Here is a 20,822-nt window from a genome sequence, read left to right on the forward strand (position 1 = left end):
CGGGGGCGTGGGCGACACGGTGGGTGGCCGGGCACTCCCCTAGAGACCGGCAGCCCCAGGGACTCTGCCCCTTTAAGGCGCTGTGCGGCGGCGCTGGGGCGCCTGGCCCTTTAAGGGCTAGCCCCGCCCCCGGCCCGGCAGCACTGTGAGCCCTGGCAGCGCCAGGTACGGCACCGGGCGGGGGGGTCTTGCCGCGCCGCCCCCTCGCTCCCCCGGCCCCTCCGCCCGCCCGGCCCCTGGTCCCGCCGCTGGGGGGGCTGCGGGGGGGGCGGCCGGGGGCGCACGGGGCTCGCTGGGCGGGCCGCGGCCTTGCCGTCCTGGCGAGCGGCTGTCCTGGCCTGGTGGCGGGCGGGGGCCGGGGCTGGGGGGGGAGCAGGGGGTGTCCCGCTCCCGGGGGCGGAGGGTCCTCCCGGCCGCGGGGGCCGGCGGGCGGGCGGGCTGGCGGCGTGTCTCGGGGCCAGGCCGCCGCCTGAGGGGTCCGGCCCGGCGGTGGCGCCTCTGGGCTGGGGGGGGCGGCCTCCCTGCCCCGCCGGGGCTGCGGTGGCGGCGCTGACCTGCTGTGTGTGCAGGCCAGGCGGGGTTCGGCGCGGACACTCTCCCCCTGCCTGGTGCCATGGCCATGAGGGAGCTGGTGGAGCCGGAGTGCGGGGGCTCCAACCCCCTGATGAAGCTGGCCGGGCACTTCACCCAGGATAAAGCCTTGCAGCAGGAGGGGCTCCAGGGGCCGCTAGCCTGGCCCCCCGGCGCGCCCGCTGCTGCGGCCGTGAGTGCTGCCCCTCTGGCGGGGAGCGGGGGTCCGGGGGCTCGGGTGCGGGAGAGCGGGGTCCGGGTACGGCGGAGAGGGGGTCCGGGGGCCTGGGTGCGGGGCCTGCCTGCGGCTGTGTCGGCCAGCAGGGGATGGGGGCCGTGGGGTGGGCGGTGGTGGGGGGCTGTTAGTGCAGGGAGGTGCCAGTGGTGGTTTTTCTTCTGGGAGAAGGTGCCGTGGGGTCACTTGGCTTGTGGGGGGCTGTGAGGCCAGGGCCTGTTGTGGAAGGTGCGTCTGTGGGCAGCAGGGGGGTGCTGGTCATGGTGGCGAGCCGTGCACCTGGCTGCTGCAGGCTCTGACCCAGAAGGTGCTGGGAGAGGAGCTGGACAACCTCACTCGAGGTATTCCTGCTCCTTTAGCTCATACGTAGGCTGGCAGCTAATGCACAAGAATGCTGACAGCCCTAAGCTCATGGAAGAGGAAGATGTAAACTAAGCAGGGTCATGGGGTGTGCATGTGGAGAGGGGTACGGGGTTAAAGCTGTTGGGATAATTGCACTCTATTCCCTGTAGATATCCAAACCCCTGGGAGTGGCCACCGAAGATGAGGTAAGAACAGATTGGTGCATCTTCTTACTGTTTTTCTCACCAATACTGTTTGATGTTTTTCTCTGTACCTGGTATTAATCTTCCCTTCTGACAAACTGATTTCTCTCTCATCTTCCACGGTTCTGCCCATTCATCTTCTACGCAGTGTTTGTAATCCACCTCTGTCTTTGGCAGCTGGTTGGAGAGTTCCTGCAAGAGCAGAATGCCCCTTTACTGTCCCGTGCACCCCAGACGTTTAAGATGGATGACCTGTTGGCTGAGATGCAAGAGATTGAACAGTCAAGCTTCCGACAGGCCCCTCAGCGAGGTAAGTGTAGCTAGAGTAGGTGGAAAGCTGGAAAAGATATTAGTGTTACGGTTAAGCTCCTAGCAGGGTGGTTCCCATCTATTCAGCTGGAGTATCTGGAGTATTGTTTCCAGATTTAGGCTTCCCAGTGCACTGACATACTGGAACGAGTCCAGTGGACAGTCAGTAAGGTGTTCAGGGGCTGGGATACGCAGTGTAAGAGGAAAGACTGAGGGGACTGGGTTTGTTCAGCCTCAGGAAGAAGAGCCGAAGGGGTAGGGTGGGTGGGTGGTAGGGTGTCTAGTTGCTGTCTTCAGCAGCTGCAGCCAAGATCTTTGCAGTGATACACAGCAAAAGGGCAAGGGGCAACAGACACAATGTGCAGAAAGGGGAACTGGCTGGATGTAAGGAAATGTTTCTTCCCTTGGAGAGGGAAGTACTGGAATGGTTCAGTACTGGAACAGGTGCCCAGGGAGGCTGGAGAACTGCCAGCTTTGGACAAGTTCAGAAGTTACCTGATGAATGCCCTGAGCAACCTAATCTCTAGCTTTAGTGTTAACCTGCTGTGAGAAGCTGCCCAGAGGTTCCTTCTGAGCGGAATCTTTCTGTGATTTTATTCTACCAAAGAGAAAGATCAGAGATGATGAGGGTGAGCCTGGAACACTTAAATGATGCCTTTGAGTTCTCCAGTCCTCACTTCTGTTCTTTTTAATTCTTGTAGCTCCAGGTGTGGCAGCCCTGGCACTGTCTGAAAACTGGACCCAGGAATTCTTGGCTACAGCAGATAGTGCTGGTGATGTCTCTTCAGATTACAACGAGGCTGACTGGTCACAGGAGTTCATCGCTGAAGTGACAGGTGGAGGGTCCCTTTTGGAATTTCTGTCAAGATGCTGCCCAGTCACATGCCTGTGTATAGTGGAGAGTTACTGAATGTGAAACTGGAGTAGTGCTTTGAGCCCAGCAGTCAGTGTTTGCTGTAGCAGCTTTAATGGGGGGCGGCAGCGGGGGAAGCTACTTCGTGATGGTTTAGCCGAATTGTGAACAGTGTGGTGTGGAAGCTTTTATTCAAGTATAAGGGTCTTTTGTTCTTAGTTTAGCTTACTTGGAGAATTTAGGAGAAGCAAGCTATTCAAGCTGTGGTTCAACCAATGCAGATTCTGGAGATGGTCTGATACTGCTTCTTGCTTACATATTTTTCTAATTCCCTATCCCAAGGCTAAATTTGCCTTTGGTACAAAGGTAAATCTTGTTTAGTGTGCTTTGGCCCAATACCTTTTGTCAGTTTCAGGGAGGTGGAGGGATGTTGCATCTGGGAAACGAGCAAAAGAAATGTTTCTGGCCCAAAGGTTAAACCTGCTGGTTCAAGCAAGCCAGCAGTGTAAAAGCCATCCTGCATTGTGTATAGAGCTGGGGCTGGAAATAGGGTCCTTTTGTCATTCACAACCTCATCTGGAAGTTATCAGTAAGAATTTAATAGATGCTCTTCTCTTCTCCAGGAGTGGCTACTGCACCAATGAGAGCCAGGTCGTCCTATCCTTTGACCTTTGCACTTTAGGCTTCTGGGAATATAAATCAGCATTTACAAAGGTCTTTGAGAAAATTCTGATAAAAACCTAGTGCTTTGTAGGCTGTGCTTTTGACAGAGATTCATAATGCATTGCTAATTTTCTTGACCTACATAGTGTCCCATGTGGAGCAGACAAATAAGTTGTGAAATTAAAGTAGAGAATCATGAGGTTATTGGCACCGCAGTGACATCTGTATTAATACACAGCCTGAACCTCAGGCTTGATCTTTAGATCAGAATATACAGAGTTAGAAGAAACAAGCTTAAACAGTCTTTCTTTGAAGAGGTCCTTCTGTATGTTAGCTAACTGTGTGAAGTGGAGAGCACAAAATCTAAAGTGAATATGAGTAATGGTCTACCTATCTTACTCTTCCCCCCCATTCTTCCTGATGTCCTATGTAGATCCACTGTCTGTGTCTCCTGCCAAGTGGGCAGAAGAATATCTGGAGCAGTCAGAGGAGAAACTGTGGCTTGGGGAATCGGAAGACCAGTCTTTGGCAGATAAATGGTGAGTTTGTCTTCTCAAAACTAGTTATTGCTGTTAGGCCCTTGGGTGGGTGAAGTCTGGATAGGTGACAGAAATCTGCTGTGACCTGAATGCTCTTGAATTGTGTAACACAGATTGATGTTCTCAGGCCTTTGGTTTCAGAGAAAGGAGGAAACTATGCTTGGAGACTGAAGTGTTTAAGATGTCCTAGCTTTTCTATTTTCTAGTTCCAGGAAGATACTGTGATCATGTAGGCTAACTTAATCTCATGCCTAATGCAAAGATCCTTAAAGTGATTTCAAGAGAGTTCAGGCAGAACTTTTTTCCACAACAGGTACTCTTTTAGATTTAGAGATCTCAAGTGCTAGACTCGACTAGTACTGTAAACTTTCATCACTTTATTCTACCTATCTGACCAACCACATCCTCTGCCTGTTTCTAGATTCAGCCTTCCAGACATTATTTTCATGTGGTTTTGTGTGGTAGTTTAAAGGACAGTCTGCTACTTCAGATCTTTGTATAGGTACCTGTTGACTACAGTCATGTTTTTCAATTAAAGCAGCAAAACACAAGCAAGCGTTTTGGGCTGCTTAGGTCTTTCCCTAAAAGAGATTTTTGCATATTTGGATTCTCCTTCCTCCTGGCTTTTGCCTTTTCTGATACTGTTACCGAAATCTCAGAATGAAGAACTTACCGACACCAATGAGATGCAGATAAGCAGACACTTCTTTATTGATGGCCGGGTGCGAGAGTGAGTCTCCTCATGATCAACGCACACCAAGCTTCAAAATCATACATCATATATAGAACTTATTCATACATATTCATTGAGTATTCATGCATAATCATAATACTTCCCAAAAATCATTAACATACTGTCCTCCCATATCCGATTCTGTGCAGTAAAGGTTAGAAAGGTCCAGAAATGGGTCTGGGGTACGATTTGGGTAGGTGGTATATGAGTCAGTGGTCACGATCTCCCCCTGCTGGAATTACCTTTTACTAAAGTTCACGGTTTCTTGGCAGGTAACTACAAATTGTTCCAGTTGACTCTCCCCAGCTCCCATTAATTCTATATTCTGACATTTCAATACGCTTTCTACATACAGAAGACTAGTCAAGTACAAAGAAATCTGTAAAATCCCAAATTTGTTACCTAAGTTTTAAACAATGATTCTAGCCCATTCTTCTGGCCTTGGTACAGGGCTGTACAAAGGATTTCATAGCAGCTTTTACTGTGCATCTACAAGTTTCATTAAAATACATCTTTTATTCCAAATGATTTTATAAAATCAAATAAAGTCAATTAATTCTAACTTATTAGCAGATCTGTAACAATACCTTTCTGAAAATATGGACATTCCTCAGTTATTGCTGCCAGATCCAAAGACTTCACCGAGACTGAATGTAGTGGTAACACCTGGAACTGGTGCTATCCTGCTGTAAGCCAGACAGCACATTGAGTTGTGTGCTTACTGTGAGCCCTCAATCCTCTGCGGAGCTGATGCTTTTCCAAGGCACTGTTCCTCTTCCATGAGCACGACCTACTTTCTTTGTTCCTAGACAGATGACCTTGTTTCTGGTGTAGTGCTAAAACTCGCAATGTCTGATAGCATGTGAGCTTGCCAAGGAATCCAGACAGTTCTGCAGAACTGTGCTGTCACTGTAGTTGTTTAATTCTGCTACTCTTTGTGTCAGTCACTTGCATAGTTAACCTTGGAGCAGTTTTGAATTTTTACAGGTGGATAAAGGTATTGAATCACTTAGGAGAACCCCAGAGTCTTTGAGGAGGGGTAGTATCCCTCAGTACTGTTGTCTGGCCCATTGTGTAGACTGTTGTTAGTGAAACAGTTCACTGTTGCCTGGTATCAGACTTATCTCTTTCCCTTTTACTGCCTCTGAACGCAGGTATGAGGAATATCAGCCTGAGGATGATCTTAAGAAAACTGTTCGTGATTTCCTCTCTGAAGTGGATGATCCAAAACTCAAGAATTCTGAGGTGAGCAATTCCCTGACTGAGGCTCACAGGTAGCTAGGGTGAATAAGGGGTGTGGGGAATTGAGAAGGGGGAAAGCAGTAAAGGAATAAAACCTCCTGCTGTCCCATGTTTCCATTTCTTCCCCGATTCCTAGAAGTTGAACTCCACAATCTGCTCTTAGATATTGTCAGTCTCTGCCACATGACTCTGGTGAAGTCCTGTCCTTTCCACCTTTTCGGGCCTTTTGTGCTCACTTTGCAGAGAGAAGTCCTCTTAGTGAAGGAAGGCGGGTGTGGGCAGAGGGCTTGTTGGCAAAGCGTCTGCCCAGCTCCACCCTTGTTTCATTTCTCTGCCACAGTTCCTAAAGTTTGTCCGCCAGATCGGAGATGGGAGGGTATCGATCGAAGCTAATCAGGTGACCCACAGAGACCAAGATCAGGCAGAGCAATGGGCAGCTGAGTTTATACAGCAGCAGGTAGGAGCCCCAGCCCTGTGTGCTCTGAAGGAGGAAAGCTTTTTGCCACAGCGCAGCCTGGGAGCAAGGGAGAATGGCAAGTCCAGCTCTCAGCAGCGCTCTACTAATGGTTAGGTTGGGGGAGGCAAGGGGGGGGCTGTTGGGCTCTTCTTAGCAGAGTCTAGCCAGGAGCTGGGAAGGTGTTTGGGCAGCGTGAGTTCTCTTGTCTCCTGTAGCACCTGGGAGGAATGGGATACCCAAATGAATGCTTTTCCACTTCATAGGCCATCAGTTCTTGCTGATGGGGAGGAGCGGTCATCACCGACCCTCTTGCTGTTTTGGGATGTGCCCTGATGTTGCCAAATTCTAAAAAGAAAAGTGTGTTTCTGTTTCCAACCTCCCAGGGGGCATCTGATGCCTGGGTGGATCAATTTGCGCGATCTGGGAACATGTCAACTCTTGATACGGAATTTGAGCAGGCCAAGACTGCTGTGGAGGTAAAACTGATGGAGGCGGAGGGCTGGGGTACCAACTGAGAGCCCATGGTAGAGTTACCTCTCTCCTTTGCAAGTTGTGAGGATGACTAAAAACATTTAAGACGGTGTTCCCTGGGATGTCTGTAGAGCTGAATTTATGGTTGAGATACTCTAGTCATGTGAGATACTCTAGTCATGTTCTGTTCTCCCCTTCAGTCAGATGTGGACTTCTGGGACAAACTCCAGGTGGAATGGGAGGAGATGGCCAAGAGAGATGCAGAGGCTCACCCTTGGCTCTCTGATTATGAAGACCTCAGTTCCTCCTCATATGACAAGGTAATAGAGAAGGGGGTCTCTTGGTCCCAGCACTGTGGTGGACGGCCTCAAGGAGACTGGCAGTATGTCTTCCTTGCGGGTGAGCTCCACAGGCCCCAAATGCTGCTAGGATTCCTTCTTGCATTGATCTTCTGCCGTCACTTGTACCCTCATGCCAGATCAGCTAGGGGTTAAACAAATACCTGTGCTTGCCTGCAAATGCTGTATAGTCCTTGTCTTGCACCAAATACTAGTGAATGCTGGGGTTCTTTGCAATGAGTGCAAGTGTTGTTGCTTACTCTCTCAAGCTGATAGGACACACACTAAATGTTTAGTCTCTGTTGCAACTTATTCCAGGTCTGGTTTGGGGGAATTTTTCAGCACAGAGCAGGCAGGAAGAAAAGCCACTGTTCTCTGATCCGCTAAAAATCAGCGTAGAGGACAAGGAGCTGGCTAGAAACACCAGTCTGGGTGTTTCTGATGCACCAAGACTAGACTGCACCGTACTGTAGAGAGTGCTTTTCTCCCTAAGCCTGTCTCCTATGCTTAGCATCTGTCTTCCCTGCTAGGGTTACCAGTTTGAGGAAGATAATCCCATGAGGGATCATCCAGATGCGTTTGAAGAGGGGCAGAAGCGCTTGGAGGAAGGTGACCTCCCCAATGCTGTCTTGCTCTTTGAGGCTGCAGTGCAGCAGAAACCCGATCACATGGAGGTGAGTGAGAGCAGAGACAACAGGCCTTGGCCAGGTGTCCTGCTACTTGAATCCTTCTCTTGAGGTGAGGTGTCAGGGGGTGTGTAGAAATCTCACTTCCGTGTTACGAGCTGTGCAGGGTGTATGAAACATGTAATTTTTCTGTGGCTCTGAGTTTGTAGCTGATGTATGTGAATTCCCAGGAGGGCTGTGGGCGAGGAGGTCACAAAGCCTGCAAGTCAGAGTTGTGTGAAATCTTTGGTGCACGTGGGGCTGTGCATGGGGCCAAGACAAAGAGTTCTTGTCTCTTAAGTAGCTTCTGTGGAAGTCTTTGTCATTGCAACTTTGGAGGTGATTATGGGAGATAACGGCTCTCAATATCCGTATTAAAGACTAATCCTGCACAGCTCATTAGACTAGAGGTCCTGGCCAGGTCTTCCATCTACGTGCCAGGAGAGGATGTAACTTGAAAGTGTTGAGGGAGATGGCTTGGATGTCTTCAGTCATCCATTGAAGCTGTGGGCCAGAGAATGATTTTTATATTGAAGACAAGTTTCCAGCTCCTAATTCAGTGAATACTTATTTCCATAAAGTACTTCAGCTTCTGCAAGATGGGTTGAGAAATAGAGTAGTCTGTGCGCCTTTCTCCAGAGGTAGAGGATGTGGACATTCTCAGCAGGAAGAGGAAGAATGCAAATACACCCATGTTGGCCATTTCTGGAGTCCCTGCTTCATGGACACAGGGATGCTGAATTCTCGGTGTGTCTGAATCAAGCCCTGCTAATTGTATATGACTGGAAATAACATAATTTGTTAATCCTGAGGCTTAGATGGGTAACCTCTCGGAACAGAGCTTATTGGCTTCTGGGAATATGGGCATCTAACTTTCTGGGGTACTGGGAGTAGGTGAAAAGTAAACAAAGGTTTTGAAGATCTACCTTAGCTTTAAAGTGGTCAAAAGGTGTGGCCAATGTTCCTTTAGAATTGTCACTCTCTTCTCATAGGCAGCATAGACTGCAGGCTGAGCATAATAGGGAGAGAGGTAAAACTTTAGGGGAAGAAAACTTCTGGCTAGCTGTATTGAAAACATGTTGAATACTTCTACTGTAACTCTGCAGAAAATACAGGAGAAGTCAAGACTTCACAAATGATATAGTGATCAAATAGGCTTGAACAATTAATTGCTCTGAAGGAAATGTCATGGTTGCTTTAGTCCAAATCACAATTTTACCTTGAATCTCAGCTCTTCTGCCTGCAGAACACTGTGCAGTTATCACTGGTCAGCTCTTCCTGAGTTGCAGCTAGCTATATGGTGAGGTATTTGAGGCAGTGGATTGCCTCTTTGCTAATGAAAAATTGCCTTCCTTGAGACAGCAGGATACTGCATTTTGTGACCTGTGTTCAAAATGCGGGTACTTCAAGCTGACAGTCCCGCCAACTGTCTAGCCTATTTTTGAGCAAGGGGTGTAGTTAATGTACATAAAGTGAATAGGTACTTTGGATTTAGTGCCTTAATTAAATATTCCCTATGTCAGCAGCCTGGAGATGGAAGTGACTTTCATGTACTGATCTCGTGATGACTGAAGATTCAGTAAAATGGCAGTGCTTCTACTTTCAGGTCTGATGGTCAACTCGCCAAGATTGTCACTTGCTAGTGGACCGCTGCACAAGTATATGCAGCTGCCTGCCTTGGGGGTCCCCTTATTATTAGCACTGTTACAATGCCATTTTGTTCTTGGGGAAATAAGAGATCTACTTTTCCCTCCTTCCTCTGCAATGTGACCACAGTTAGAAGTTAAAAGTGGAGGTGCTGTGACTTCAAAGTGTAAAACTGCCATCAAACTTGGCAGAGCTTCGATAGAGCTCCAGGTAGACATTTGCTTCTTTTCACTATAACAGTGCCAGTTTTATTGGCCTTGAGGACCTACGTGCCATAAAGTCTATATGTCTTTCAAGAGAAACTTCATATCTGTGGCTAGTGTATACTTGCATATACTTGGTCTCGCGCTGAAAACGTGCAGGATAATATGGTGGATTTAATCTCTGTGTCCGTGGTTTATCAGCCCAGCTTTTTCTCTCTATGTGAAGTCTGACTTTGTGCATCTCTGTCTCTTCCAGGCCTGGCAATATCTGGGAACCACCCAAGCAGAGAATGAACAGGAGCTTTTGGCAATCAGTGCTCTCAGACAGTGAGTGTTGCCGAAGAGCTTTTGAGTGTGACTCCTTGTCTAGCATGGTGCCACAAGAACCATATGGCTAGCGTGGTGTGCTCTGTCTTGGTTGTGATACCTCCTGTATCTGGGTGTCTCCCAGGTGGATTTAATACTGTATTCACTTGTCTGTCTTTGAACTGCAGGTGCTTGGAATTGCAGCCTGGGAACCTCACGGCACTTATGGCTTTAGCAGTCAGCTTCACCAACGAGTCCTTGCAGAAGCAGGCATGTGAGACCCTGCGGGACTGGCTACGCCATAAGCCGGACTATGCCCACCTGCTGGAGAAGGAGGTGGAGGAGAGTGTCTCGGGGACAAACCTGGGACCTTCCAAGCGTGTCCTAGGTTCTCTACTATCTGAGTGAGTTAGGGTTACAAATTTCAGCCTTCAGCTGACAGGCTTCTTGGAGGGTTGGGACTGGCCCAGGCAGGAGCAGAGGGAGCAACCCAAGGCCAGCTCTCTCCACAGCACACCAATATCCTTGTTCTGTGCTTTTCCAGCTCGCTCTTTGTGGAGGTGAAAGAGCTGTTCCTAGCAGCTGTGCGCAGCAACCCCTCAACTGTCGATCCTGATGTTCAGTGCGGCCTGGGTGTCCTTTTCAACCTTAGTGGCGAGTATGAGAAGGCTGTGGATTGCTTCAGTGCTGCGCTCAGTGTGCGCCCCAATGTAAGAAAGTGCGGACTGTGGATGCTGGAGGTACCTGGAGGTTTATGGGTGAAGGTCTGGGGGGAGGTGCTGCTTGTATGAGGTATGCTTTTGGAGTGAAGGAATAAGATAGACACATGGGGAAGGGAGGGGGCTGACTTGGAGCTTAAAAAATTCCAGTTTATCTCAGCCCTTTCTCCCTGCCCTCTCCTGCAGGACCATCTTCTATGGAACAAGCTTGGTGCCACCCTGGCCAATGGGAACCGGAGTGAGGAAGCTGTGGCTGCGTATCGTCGGGCACTGGAGCTCCAGCCAGGATACATCCGCTCTCGCTACAACTTGGGCATTAGTTGCATCAACTTAGGTGCCCACCGGTGAGCACAGGGTGGGCAGATCTGCTGTAAGCCATGGGTGTGCATATGTTTGTGGGAGAGAGACTGTGACAGATCCCTAGGGCAGTGCCACGTTGCTTGCAGCCTTCCCTTGGCATAGGAGAGCAGAGCAAGTGTGTGGACTGCCCTGAGAGCTGTGTCATGCAGATGCAGTTGGAGTCGGGACCGTCTGAACTTTGCTTTCTGTTAAGAGGGAAAAGGGGGATCTCTGGTTCTGGAGTGGGGCAGGATCTGGTAGAGGAAGCTGTTTTGGAGAGGAAGTACTTCAGAAGCAAATGGGGGAGGGAGTATGAGATGTACCGTCTTCTCCAGTAAGCATGTGTATGCTCTCTTGTTGACAGTGAGGCTGTGGAGCACTTCTTAGAGGCTTTGCACATGCAGCAGAAGAGCCGAGGTCCGCGAGGGCAGCAAGGCGCTATGTCTGACAACATCTGGAGCACCCTCCGCATGGCCCTCTCCATGCTGGGGCAGAGTGACCTGTATGGGGCAGCTGATGCCCGTGATCTTCCCACACTGCTTCAGGCATTTGGCCTCCAGCAGTGACTCTGGGATGGGATCCCCTGCGAGTGCAGGGTTGGCCCAGCCCAGCAGTGACCTTCCTTAGAGAGAAGATGTTCACTAGGGTTCACGCATATCTTCGCTCTGGTAGGGCAGATCATTGGCGACTGTTTTTTCAAGGACCTCCCGCTGAAGTGTGCAACTTCCCCTACCTGTCTGTTGTGCCCTGAGCATCTCTGAGCGGTTCATGCTATCACCTCCGTGACTGACTGGCGCTCTGCTGGTAGGCAGATGATCCAAGTGGGAAGATGGCAACATCCAGCTCTCTTGCCAGACTGCATTTGCTGTAATGCCCCAGCGTGACTGAGACCTTACAATAGCCATTCTGCAGAGACTACCTGCTGGATGTGTCTCAAGTGCAGGTTGCTTTGGTGGGGTGGGATTGCCGTTTAGTGAAAGGGTGAAAAATTCTGGGTTTTGAGCATGGTTCCGCATGTATGTGCTTGCATGTGTGTATATGTGGGTTGCTAGGGAAAACTGGGGGCGCAGTCACCTTTTCTGGGTACTGGTAGCTTCATGGTACAGCCACATGCTAGTTTCTCAGTGTCTTTTAAGGAACCTTTTAAGAGCAGAATATTTTACTTACGCTAGGGACACAAGTGGAGGCCCTTACCCTATCAGGGTAAGAGGAGATCCCAGAGTTCAGACTTGAGGGAATGTGATAAGAATAAAAGTACAAAAATGTAATCTCCCCTCCCAGAATATGGTGGGGAAAGGGTCAAGTCTTGATTTTCACTTGATCATCTGTCATTGTTTTCCTTTGTGCAGAAGTTCTCCATCTTGTGTGTAACTGAATCTTGTTAATTATAAATATCTGTATATGATTCTGTTGGGGAAAATGTTTTTTAATTGTAAAGTATTTTGTATAATAAAGGGGGGAGAATTAAAATTGCCAAAATGACATCTTTGTGCCTCTGGAGCTGCATGCAGTGGGTAGTGTATATCACTCTGGGAGTCTAAGCCCACTGACTTTCAAAAGATAGATCAGAGTCTGAGTTTGTTTCCCCTTTTGATCCAGGTTTTGTTTTATTGATAACTCGTATGCAAATGAAGCTCAAAGGCCCTAATTTTGCTGTAGCCTTGGGCTTTAGTTCTATGAGCCAGCAGGAGAGCTTCCTTGTGCCAAAAGCGTTTTCTTTTCCTTGCTTAGGTTTAGGGATCAGTGAAGCACTCCCCACACACAGCACCACCACCACCCTGCCACCCCCAGGTTTCCTGCTCTCTGCAGTGGGGAAAATTGTGTTACATTTTGTCATCTCATTGAGGACCCCTCCTGCTGTGGTAGTCGAGACCTGGGGCTCAGCAGGGAGCGCTTACCCTTCCTCTTCCACCAGGCACCTGTTTCTTCCTACCTCTGCCACACAGGCTTGTTTTTCTCTCACTGCTGTAACAATCAGGAGCAGAAAGTATGGGCAGAGAATAGTTCTTGCTGTGTCTTCTGCATTCTAGCTTCCCGTGTCTCACATCCAGCCCTGTGGCACTAAAACCTACATGCACTGTTCTGAAACTGCTGCAATGCATGCATAAATGATTTGCTGCTTGTGCTGTCTAAAAGGAAGGGAAACATTACTTCTGGATCCTGCTAACGTGCTGCTCCTGGTCAGAGAACTGCCTTTTGGTTTTCACTGATCTCAATCCTTGTCAGATTCTTCTCAGCAAAAGAAAACATTAGTGCCTGTGCTGTTCCTCACCTGCTGTCCACCTGATCTCCCTTTCTCTGTTCCCTGTGGTCCCCCCTGCCACTGATTTTTTTTGCCCCTCTGCTGCACTGCATTCCTCTCTGTTCACACTCCCATTGTCACTGCTTGGCCTTCCCTTTTTCTCATCCTCAGATGCCATTAATGCTTCTCTTCTCCTTGATTTCCTAGTTGTCTCAATGTCCCTTGCTATTCAGCTTGATCTCTTGGCTTTGTGCTTGGTGTCCTTACCTATCGCACATCCCCTCCTGTCTCTGTAGCTAGAGTGAGCTGTCACCATTTGTTCTCTTTCCCTGTAAGTTGTTCTTTCTTCCCTCCCCCCCACCTTAAATCATCTCCTAGCAAGTGTGCTGCCTTTGCTGAGGCCAGATCTTCACCTAGACATGAGGTCCCGTTTCAGCCTCCCAGGGCTGAGTAAGACCGAGCTGCTTCTGTCCGGACCCTGTCTAACCTTGTCCTGTTAAAAATTGTCTTTGGAAACGGCACGTTGGTGCAGGGAGCAGCAGCTGGCTGATCGTATCCGGATTGTGGGTCCTGTTCACGCCTTTTGCCTGCCCTCCAGCCACCTCTGAACCAGGCTTGTGCTGGGGCTCTGGAAGTACCTTGATTCTAGTTTGCATTTCCAGCTACACCGTCTGGTGCCAGGCCCTGTCGTACAGTGGGGGTGGTCAGCAGGTGCCGAGCATTTCAGAATCACAGGTGAGGCAGTGAGGGGTGTTTGGGGGTCCCTAATCCACTCCCCTGTCACAACAGGCCTGCCTTGGATGCTAGACCAGGTAGCTGAGGGCCTTACAAATGAGCATGCTCTGCAATTTTTGTACTTTCTCCTCTTGTACTTTCCCAAGCACACAGAGCAGCGGCAGGGCCTGTCGCCACTAGAAGCATAAGGGGAGCCCACAGGCCCTTCTCTGTTCTTTTCCAAGTCTGTGGGTGCTACAGGACCCCAACTAGATCTTTCGCAGGGCACTGGAGGTGCAGTCAAAAGGGATGGTTCAGTACATGTTCTTCCACCCATGCTTCTTGTTGTGTTTTCAGTGTTTTATTTATTTGCTGCTTCCAATAAATCTGAGAATCTCTTGTCTCCTGGTGCTGACCTTAACTCGACTCGCAGCTGGAAGGTACCAGCAAATGGAAGTCTATGTGCTGAAATCCTTATACCTCTCTCCACTGTGCTCCTCGTTAGTGTTTATGCTTGTCGAGAAGGTGGGTGTGCTGCCACCGTACACTCTGGTTTACCACTGCTGTTTCCTCACCTTGAGCTGCTGAGCTTTGTTATGATCCTGGGTTTTCTCGAGTTACCACCCCTTGATCTCTTGTTTCGGGTCCCAGGCCCCTACCTCACCTGCCTGTGTGTGCTGAAGCCTTTCCAGTCCTCTAGGAGTGGTGACCTGAACTGGGTGTTCATGGAAAGGGTATAAGGGCCAGCATGTAGTGGGTACCTGTAAGAGTCGGTCTAAAGAGAACAATATTGTCTCAACATTGCCAACAGAGACCTGGAGATGGAATGTGCTCCTCATGGACAGCAAGACACAAAGACCCTGGGAAAGAGAACTGCGCAGTACAAGGAGTGCTGTGCCGCTCCCTGCCACCTGGGATTGAAAGGAACAACTACAATAAGGCCTCATAACAGCTGTCCAGAAGATGGATCACAACCGTGGTCATAACAATGAACCAGAAAACAATACAAAAACACTCCTGGTCTGAAGCTACCCACCTCTGAGGCAAACCACGTCTTGGGCACTCTTCTTTGGACATGCATGATAACCTGGCTCGAGAAGGCAGAGACTGGCAACAATCCATGGACCAGAGGAGGAGCAAGGTGTGTTGCTTGGCATAAAAAGATGCCTTCTTAGCAACTGAACTTTGGAGATCTTCCCCACCAAAGATCACGATGATAGGAAGGACCGGTGGGATGCTGCCTGGACCTGGGACCATAGGGACACCTTGGACCCATGGTGGTAGCTATAATCCTCTTTCCTTTTCTTTTTACTTTACCTTTTATTCACTTTCTGTCTTTCTACCTATTGCATGCCGCTTTACGGGCAAACAATAAAATTGTGCTGTTTAATAGAAGCATAACCCCTTGGCATGGTCGCCTTGATTTTTGCGCTTCAAGATCATAGTTAACGAACCATCACGAGTCCACTGAGTGGACTGTGACAGTACCCTCATATTTTCTAGGGATCCTGCTGCTTTAAAGACTGCCTGGCACAGAAACTGTGTCAGTTTAATAGCCTTTGGTGAATTTGTTCTCTGTCGGTGCCTTGATTTTTAAGACGGGTGGTGCTTTTGGTCTCTGCAATGTCCTGTGGATGCACAGAAGAACTGTGTTTAGATATCCAAATTACTCTCTTTTGTTTTAAGCCTGCTACTTCTTCCTTCGTGGCCTGGTACTGTAAGAGAGAGCAAATATTACGGTTCTAGTGCATTCTGTGTCTCCCCAGAGGGAGCCCTTTCCCTGCTGCTGTGCCCATGCTCCTGCACCTTCTCTGCTTCCCCTGTGGCATTGCCAGGGTTCCCTTCGTGCCCTAGCCTGCCTCGGGGCCCTGACCACCAACTCCTCCATGCATGTTTCTCCTCCTCTGAGTCAGCCCCTGGTGCTCAGGACCCTTTTGGCAGGCAAGCCTGTGCTGGAGGGACTGCCAGCAGCGCAGTGCTGCCCACCTGAGGTGCGGAGCAGCCCGAGAGGTGCCGGCCAGGCAGAGCTGTCGGAGCGGGCGCTGGCAGCTTCCCCACCTGGCAGGGCCTCGCTCACTAGGCATGAGCTTCCTTGCTCCCCCCAAAAATGAGAGAAACGTTTCGGCGGTCACCGTTACACTTAGTACGGGCAGAGCGTTGCCTGGTGTTTGCCGAAGCTTTGGAGCACCTCACTTGAGGTGTGTGAAACTTCAAAGCTCTGCAAGTGTCCATCGCTTTAGGAAGGGTTGTGGGTACAGAGATCCCCTGAAAATCTGATGCCGGGTGGGTAGGCTTTTTCCTGGAACTTTTCCATTTCTCTGTCACATCTCCTAGGCAGAAGTGACACTCGTGCTGGGTGGGGCAGGCCAGCACGGGGGGTGCAAGGGTTCAGCAGCCCAGCAGGGAGCAACGTGCTGGACGCGTGAGCCTCAGAGCCGGAGGGGCTTTCCCAGCCAAACTGGTGCTGTGGAGTTGGGAACCTTTTGAGAGTCCGTGACGGGTGAGGTCCTGCATCAGGTACCGAGCATCTGATTAGTCTGGGCCTTTGCGTTTGCAAAGCCCAGCTTAGCAACCATGCCGTGGAAACCCGTTTGCACATTTATTAAATGTGGGGACAGAAAGCGACCCAGCTGGGTTTCTGACATTGTGAGCTAAAACAGTTACTCACAGACAGCCTGTTACCTTTTCCTTTATCTGGAAAAGGGAGACTTTGGGAAGGAAAGAATAGTTAGAAAAGCTCTTCCCTTTCCTTTCTGGCTTCTGCGTCTTGTCAAGTGGGACCCGTAAGGCTTTGCCAGTGTTTGCTGTGCCTCTCCTCCCAGCACGACTTTGGCGGAGCTCGTTCCCTGCTGCTGCGAGTGGGGCTGCAGCACCCACCCAGCACAGCGCCACCATCCCTCTTCTAGTCTCTGCTGAACGAGTGCTGTTCAGTCCCCTGTACGGAGCGCTGGCAATGGGGGAGTGTGGCAAACAGTGGTAAACAAAGAGAAAAGAAGAAAAAAAGGGAGCTTGTGTGAGATACACGCTGGGCAAAAAAGGAGGCGCCTTTCCCCCCTCCAGTGTTTGGCAGTGAATGCATTTACTGGTCGGTGGCCTGCTTGCGGTCCTATGTCCCACTGCATGTTCTGATGTTGCATTTTTGGGGGCTGTGTTTTTTGAGAAACAGAAGGCTTAGAGCCAAAAGTGAGAAAGAAACTCCATCTTTATGATGAATTACTTTACCAACCCTAACAACTGCAAAGAGAGTAAAACCAAAAAAATACCCCCTCAACCACAAAAAGCCTCTCCAGCCCAAAGAAATGAATGTCCTGCTGCCTTGAGTCCACGACTGTCAGACCAAATAGCAATCAGAAACTGGGGAGATAGAGTGCATGTGTGATTTTATTTATTTATTGTTTTTAAAACCCTCATTTTAAAGTAAGGAATAAAAGGATGTGAGATTGAGATACAAACTAAGGTATCTACTGTGGTGGAGAATGGTGGGAATACAAGAGGATCTGGAGGAGGAAGGGGTTTGTGGTTAATTTGATTTTTCTAACATTTTGCCTGTTCCAGCACTGTGGAGTGGGTACCTACGTGGCATCCAAAGCTTTAAGTGAAATTGTTTTGTCACCCTGCAATCTAGTGGAAAACAGACTCTGGCAGTGCAATGATGATGAAGCCAACTACAGAGGAAATCAATAAAAGTCTTGATGTATTTGGAGATTATTCTATAGGAAAACAAAAAAATAAGCCCACTATTAAGCTTTGTCAAAAAGAGAGAGAGAGAGAAGATGGATTTTATGGAAAAGATCAAAATATTTTCGTAATTTTTGCTCCAAATAGGGTAAGTCTTTATTTGTTCAAGTGTTTTTTTGCTTAATGTGTTCTGGACATTTTCAAAGACACTGCATGTTCATCATTAGTCTTGCTCATTCTTTCACTTTTGTCTGCTGAGGGCAACAGAGGAAGAGGGGGTTATCCTTTTCCTCTTTGAGTTTTGTTTTTATTTGCACTTCTTTGTCACAGTTTCTTTTCCAGATTTTGAGACACTGCTCTTTCTGCAGGAGGGAGGTGGAGGGAAGTTTGGGAAACATAATTTCCCATAAGTATAACAAAAAAACCCATAAGCCATAAATATTTCCAGTCTTAAACTCCTAGTCCCACCCAGTGCTAGTCTGCTGTGTGCAGTGGCTTAATTCCTCGTGCGTAAAGCCCCATAGAAATGAGGTGAGTGACACTGGAATCCTTTTGATTTTCAATCCCCATAACATTCGGAAAGATGGCCATTAGTACCAGGAACTCATTTCTTTATGTGAGCTTGGGCATGTTTATACACACATCCTTTGCCAAGCTTTTGTGCCAACTCATCCCACCATACATCCCCTCCTGACTTTCCCTGGTGCCATGGAAAGCCCCGCTGCCAGCTTTGGTGCCCTGCAGAGAGGATGTGGGGGACTTCTGAGCGTGCTGTGGGCTGCATGGCTCTGACACAGCTGGGGCACGCTCTGACTCACCTTTGTGCTGCCTTTGTGGCACATACATTTGTTCAAAGGGCTTTTGTGAGTATGCAGGTGTTGAGATAGATGGAAGCGTTTAGTTTATGATGAATTATGTCATATATATATATTAAAAAATACTTCTTTTTTTCAGAAACGCAACTAAATAATTTCATGAATAAAATATACTAGCAGACTAAGAAGCATGAATGCTGTTCAGTGGTGGCATAAATCCATCCTGTTCTAGGCTGTTTTAGTCCGTCTTCTAAACATTCCTGCCACTGGTGTGCTTGTATTCTCCCTTCTCCTAGCCAGCGGTGGACAGGATGGTTCAGGAGTGGGATGGGGCCTTGTTCTTCCTCTTGGTGCCATGCTGTAGGGTGAGCTCCCTGCACCACAGCAAACCGCGCTGCAAAGCCGCAGCTTGCCAGCACAGCGGGGCTGATTTTGCATCTTGCTGTTGCTAGACAATGAGGTCCTGCTGCTTTCCTCCAAAGCCCAGAATGCAAATGTCAATTGCTCTGCTTCCAGCCTCTGCAGAGCATCAAAAGAAAGAGCCATGTGGAAAAGAAGCGGTGTGGCTTTGTGCTAGCGGTGTTCCGTCACCTGGCACACCATGAGCTCAGCCGACCACTGGTGGAAGAGATGCAGCAGGAGAGTTTGGATGGAGCCAGTGTAGGGCTGTCTGTTCTGGCAGGGGGGAGCTCTCTCCCTTCCCAGCTCCCCATCTTCTCCAGTCACATCCTACCTGCGGAGCAGGGGTCCCTGAAGCATCCTGCGGCAGGGCATGTTCTAAGAGTGACCTTGAAAGAGGCCCTGCTGGTCAGATACCACCCCTTGAAGTCATCGATTCACGGCAGCCCAGCATGGCACTGGTTCTGTAGCTGTATGTGCGGCTGCGTATTCTCTTTCATGGGAGTTCTGGTGTATGAAAAAGCAGCTCGTAGCCCCTGCCCCCTTGGCTCCTCTCAGAGGGCTGCGCACCCTGCCCGGCCACTCTGCCCATACCTAAGGTCTAACTGAGATCTACTACTATTGAGCATGTGGGTATTGGATTCGCTTGTGCCAATAACCCACAAAATCTCCTCTGAGGCCTTGTTGTGAGCTTTCTCGTGTCCTCCAAGGATGGGCACTCTCTGGCCTGGGAGATGTTCAGGAGTCACCAGGCAAGGCGCTGCGCAGATTCAGGCTGGCTATGGGGGGGCGTTGGACAGGACCTCCAGAGGCTCCTTCCTACCTGTGGAGCCGCTCGCTGCTGTTCACTGGTGGTGCAGCTTGTTCATTGTTTACACTGTTGTTATCATTCATCAGACTGTTGGCTGATTTCAAAATTTGGAGACGGCTCAGGCCAAAGAAGCCTTTAAAGGGAACCTCTTCACTGCTGCGGGTATTTGCAGGATCTGGTTTGCTCTTGGCCTGACGAAGATCCCATTGTTTCCTCCCACTGCAGTGCAGCTTGCCGGTACGCTGCCCAGTTCCCATGTCTGACCATATATTACAGAGTAAACCTGCAATATGAAAATAAGCAAAAATATTGCTACTGCAGCTCTGCCAGTGCCTCCCTGCCCTGCTTTACCAGCTCTGCATCCCTATGGCTGCTCAAATGGCTACATAGGTGAGAAGAGGGAAAGTGAATTTAAAAAAAAAACCTACTTAAATGTCACCTCTGCCACCTGGATATTTCACACAGAAACCCTCTGAAGAACTAACATCATGTATTAGACGTGCTTCCTAGGTAAGGAAAAATGAAAACTGCAGGAAGCAAAAAATTCTACAGCCCATGTGCCACAAAATACTTTGACTTGTTTTTATTACCGTCACAGAGCTGGTTTCTGGAGAATAACGCAATCAATAAGCAAAGCTCTAAGGTTTCGCAAGATGCTTCCTCAATAAACTTTTGACCTGAAACAATGAGATGGCGGGTTGTAGAAAGATCAAACCAAACCCAAAACAGTTAGTGACTTTTGATCCCTGAGGGTAATATCAGCCACTTCTCAGTTCCGTGGCATAGGGTGTTTCCCAAGACCTCTGTGCAAGCTATAAAAGTAGGCGAGCGAGCTGCTCCCATCATCGTTAGAGCCGGACCGGAGGAAGCGCAGTCGGGTCTCTCTGTCCAGAGCTGACACCGAGGTGAGATGCGTGCTTGTGTGTGACAACTTCCAACGGCTTCTTGGGCAGCTACTGCGAAATGCAGCTGAGGAAGTTTGTGTTAGCATAAGGCTGCAACATGTATGTGAGGATCTGATGTCTGTGCTCGTTGAAACTTCACACACCGTTCAGGTGATGAGAGCTGCAGGATAAGCACACCTTGCAAAGGGCAAGGATGGAGGGAGCCCTTGCTACAAAATTCCGAGGGGTGAAAATGAGACTATTTTACAAATTAATTTTGCGCATAGGATCTTTATGCTGTGTCAGAAAAATTAACTGGCTTATTATTATTGCTGCTGCTTTTTCTGCAGGCAGAAGGTCATTATACCAGTGCTCATCGATCAATAAATTAAAGTTCAGGTAGCCACAGCCTCCGTAAATTCAGTTATAACTGAAAAAATGCTTA

General features: G+C 49.1%; 1 protein-coding gene across 2 annotated transcripts; it reads left to right on the forward strand.

The window, feature by feature from the left end:
* The first annotated feature begins 72 nt into the window (after positions 1–72).
* PEX5 (peroxisomal biogenesis factor 5) lies at positions 73–14,193 on the forward strand. Of its 2 annotated transcripts, XM_037387783.1 has the most exons (16): positions 73–165; positions 570–763; positions 1,318–1,353; positions 1,528–1,660; positions 2,361–2,495; positions 3,609–3,714; positions 5,602–5,692; positions 6,030–6,146; positions 6,530–6,622; positions 6,818–6,937; positions 7,486–7,629; positions 9,727–9,797; positions 9,965–10,180; positions 10,321–10,486; positions 10,682–10,839; positions 11,199–14,193. In XM_037387783.1, the coding sequence occupies exons 2-16, from the start codon at positions 614–616 to the stop codon at positions 11,398–11,400; spliced, it is 1,938 nt and encodes a 645-aa protein (XP_037243680.1). In that variant the 5' UTR covers positions 73–165; positions 570–613; the 3' UTR covers positions 11,401–14,193. The 2 variants fall into 2 exon arrangements, with proteins under 2 accessions (XP_037243680.1, XP_037243682.1); XM_037387785.1 differs by lacking the exon at positions 6,030–6,146.
* Positions 14,194–20,822: the final 6,629 nt, after the last annotated feature.

The sequence above is a fragment of the Falco rusticolus genome, chromosome 5 (assembly GCF_015220075.1).
Source record: "Falco rusticolus isolate bFalRus1 chromosome 5, bFalRus1.pri, whole genome shotgun sequence".
Lineage (NCBI taxonomy): Eukaryota > Metazoa > Chordata > Aves > Falconiformes > Falconidae > Falco > Falco rusticolus.

What these genes read in the sequence shown, in the direction of transcription:
- PEX5 (XM_037387783.1), top strand. Translation starts at nt 614, where the DNA reads ATGGCCATGAGGGAGCTGGTGGAGCCGGAGTGCGGGGGCTCCAACCCC. An exon ending in GTTCATCGCTGAAGTGACAG is followed by an intron (nt 2,496 to 3,608) that starts GTGGAGGGTCCC and finishes TGTCCTATGTAG; the next exon opens with ATCCACTGTCTGTGTCTCCT. An exon ending in GCAATCAGTGCTCTCAGACA is followed by an intron (nt 9,798 to 9,964) that starts GTGAGTGTTGCC and finishes TTTGAACTGCAG; the next exon opens with GTGCTTGGAATTGCAGCCTG.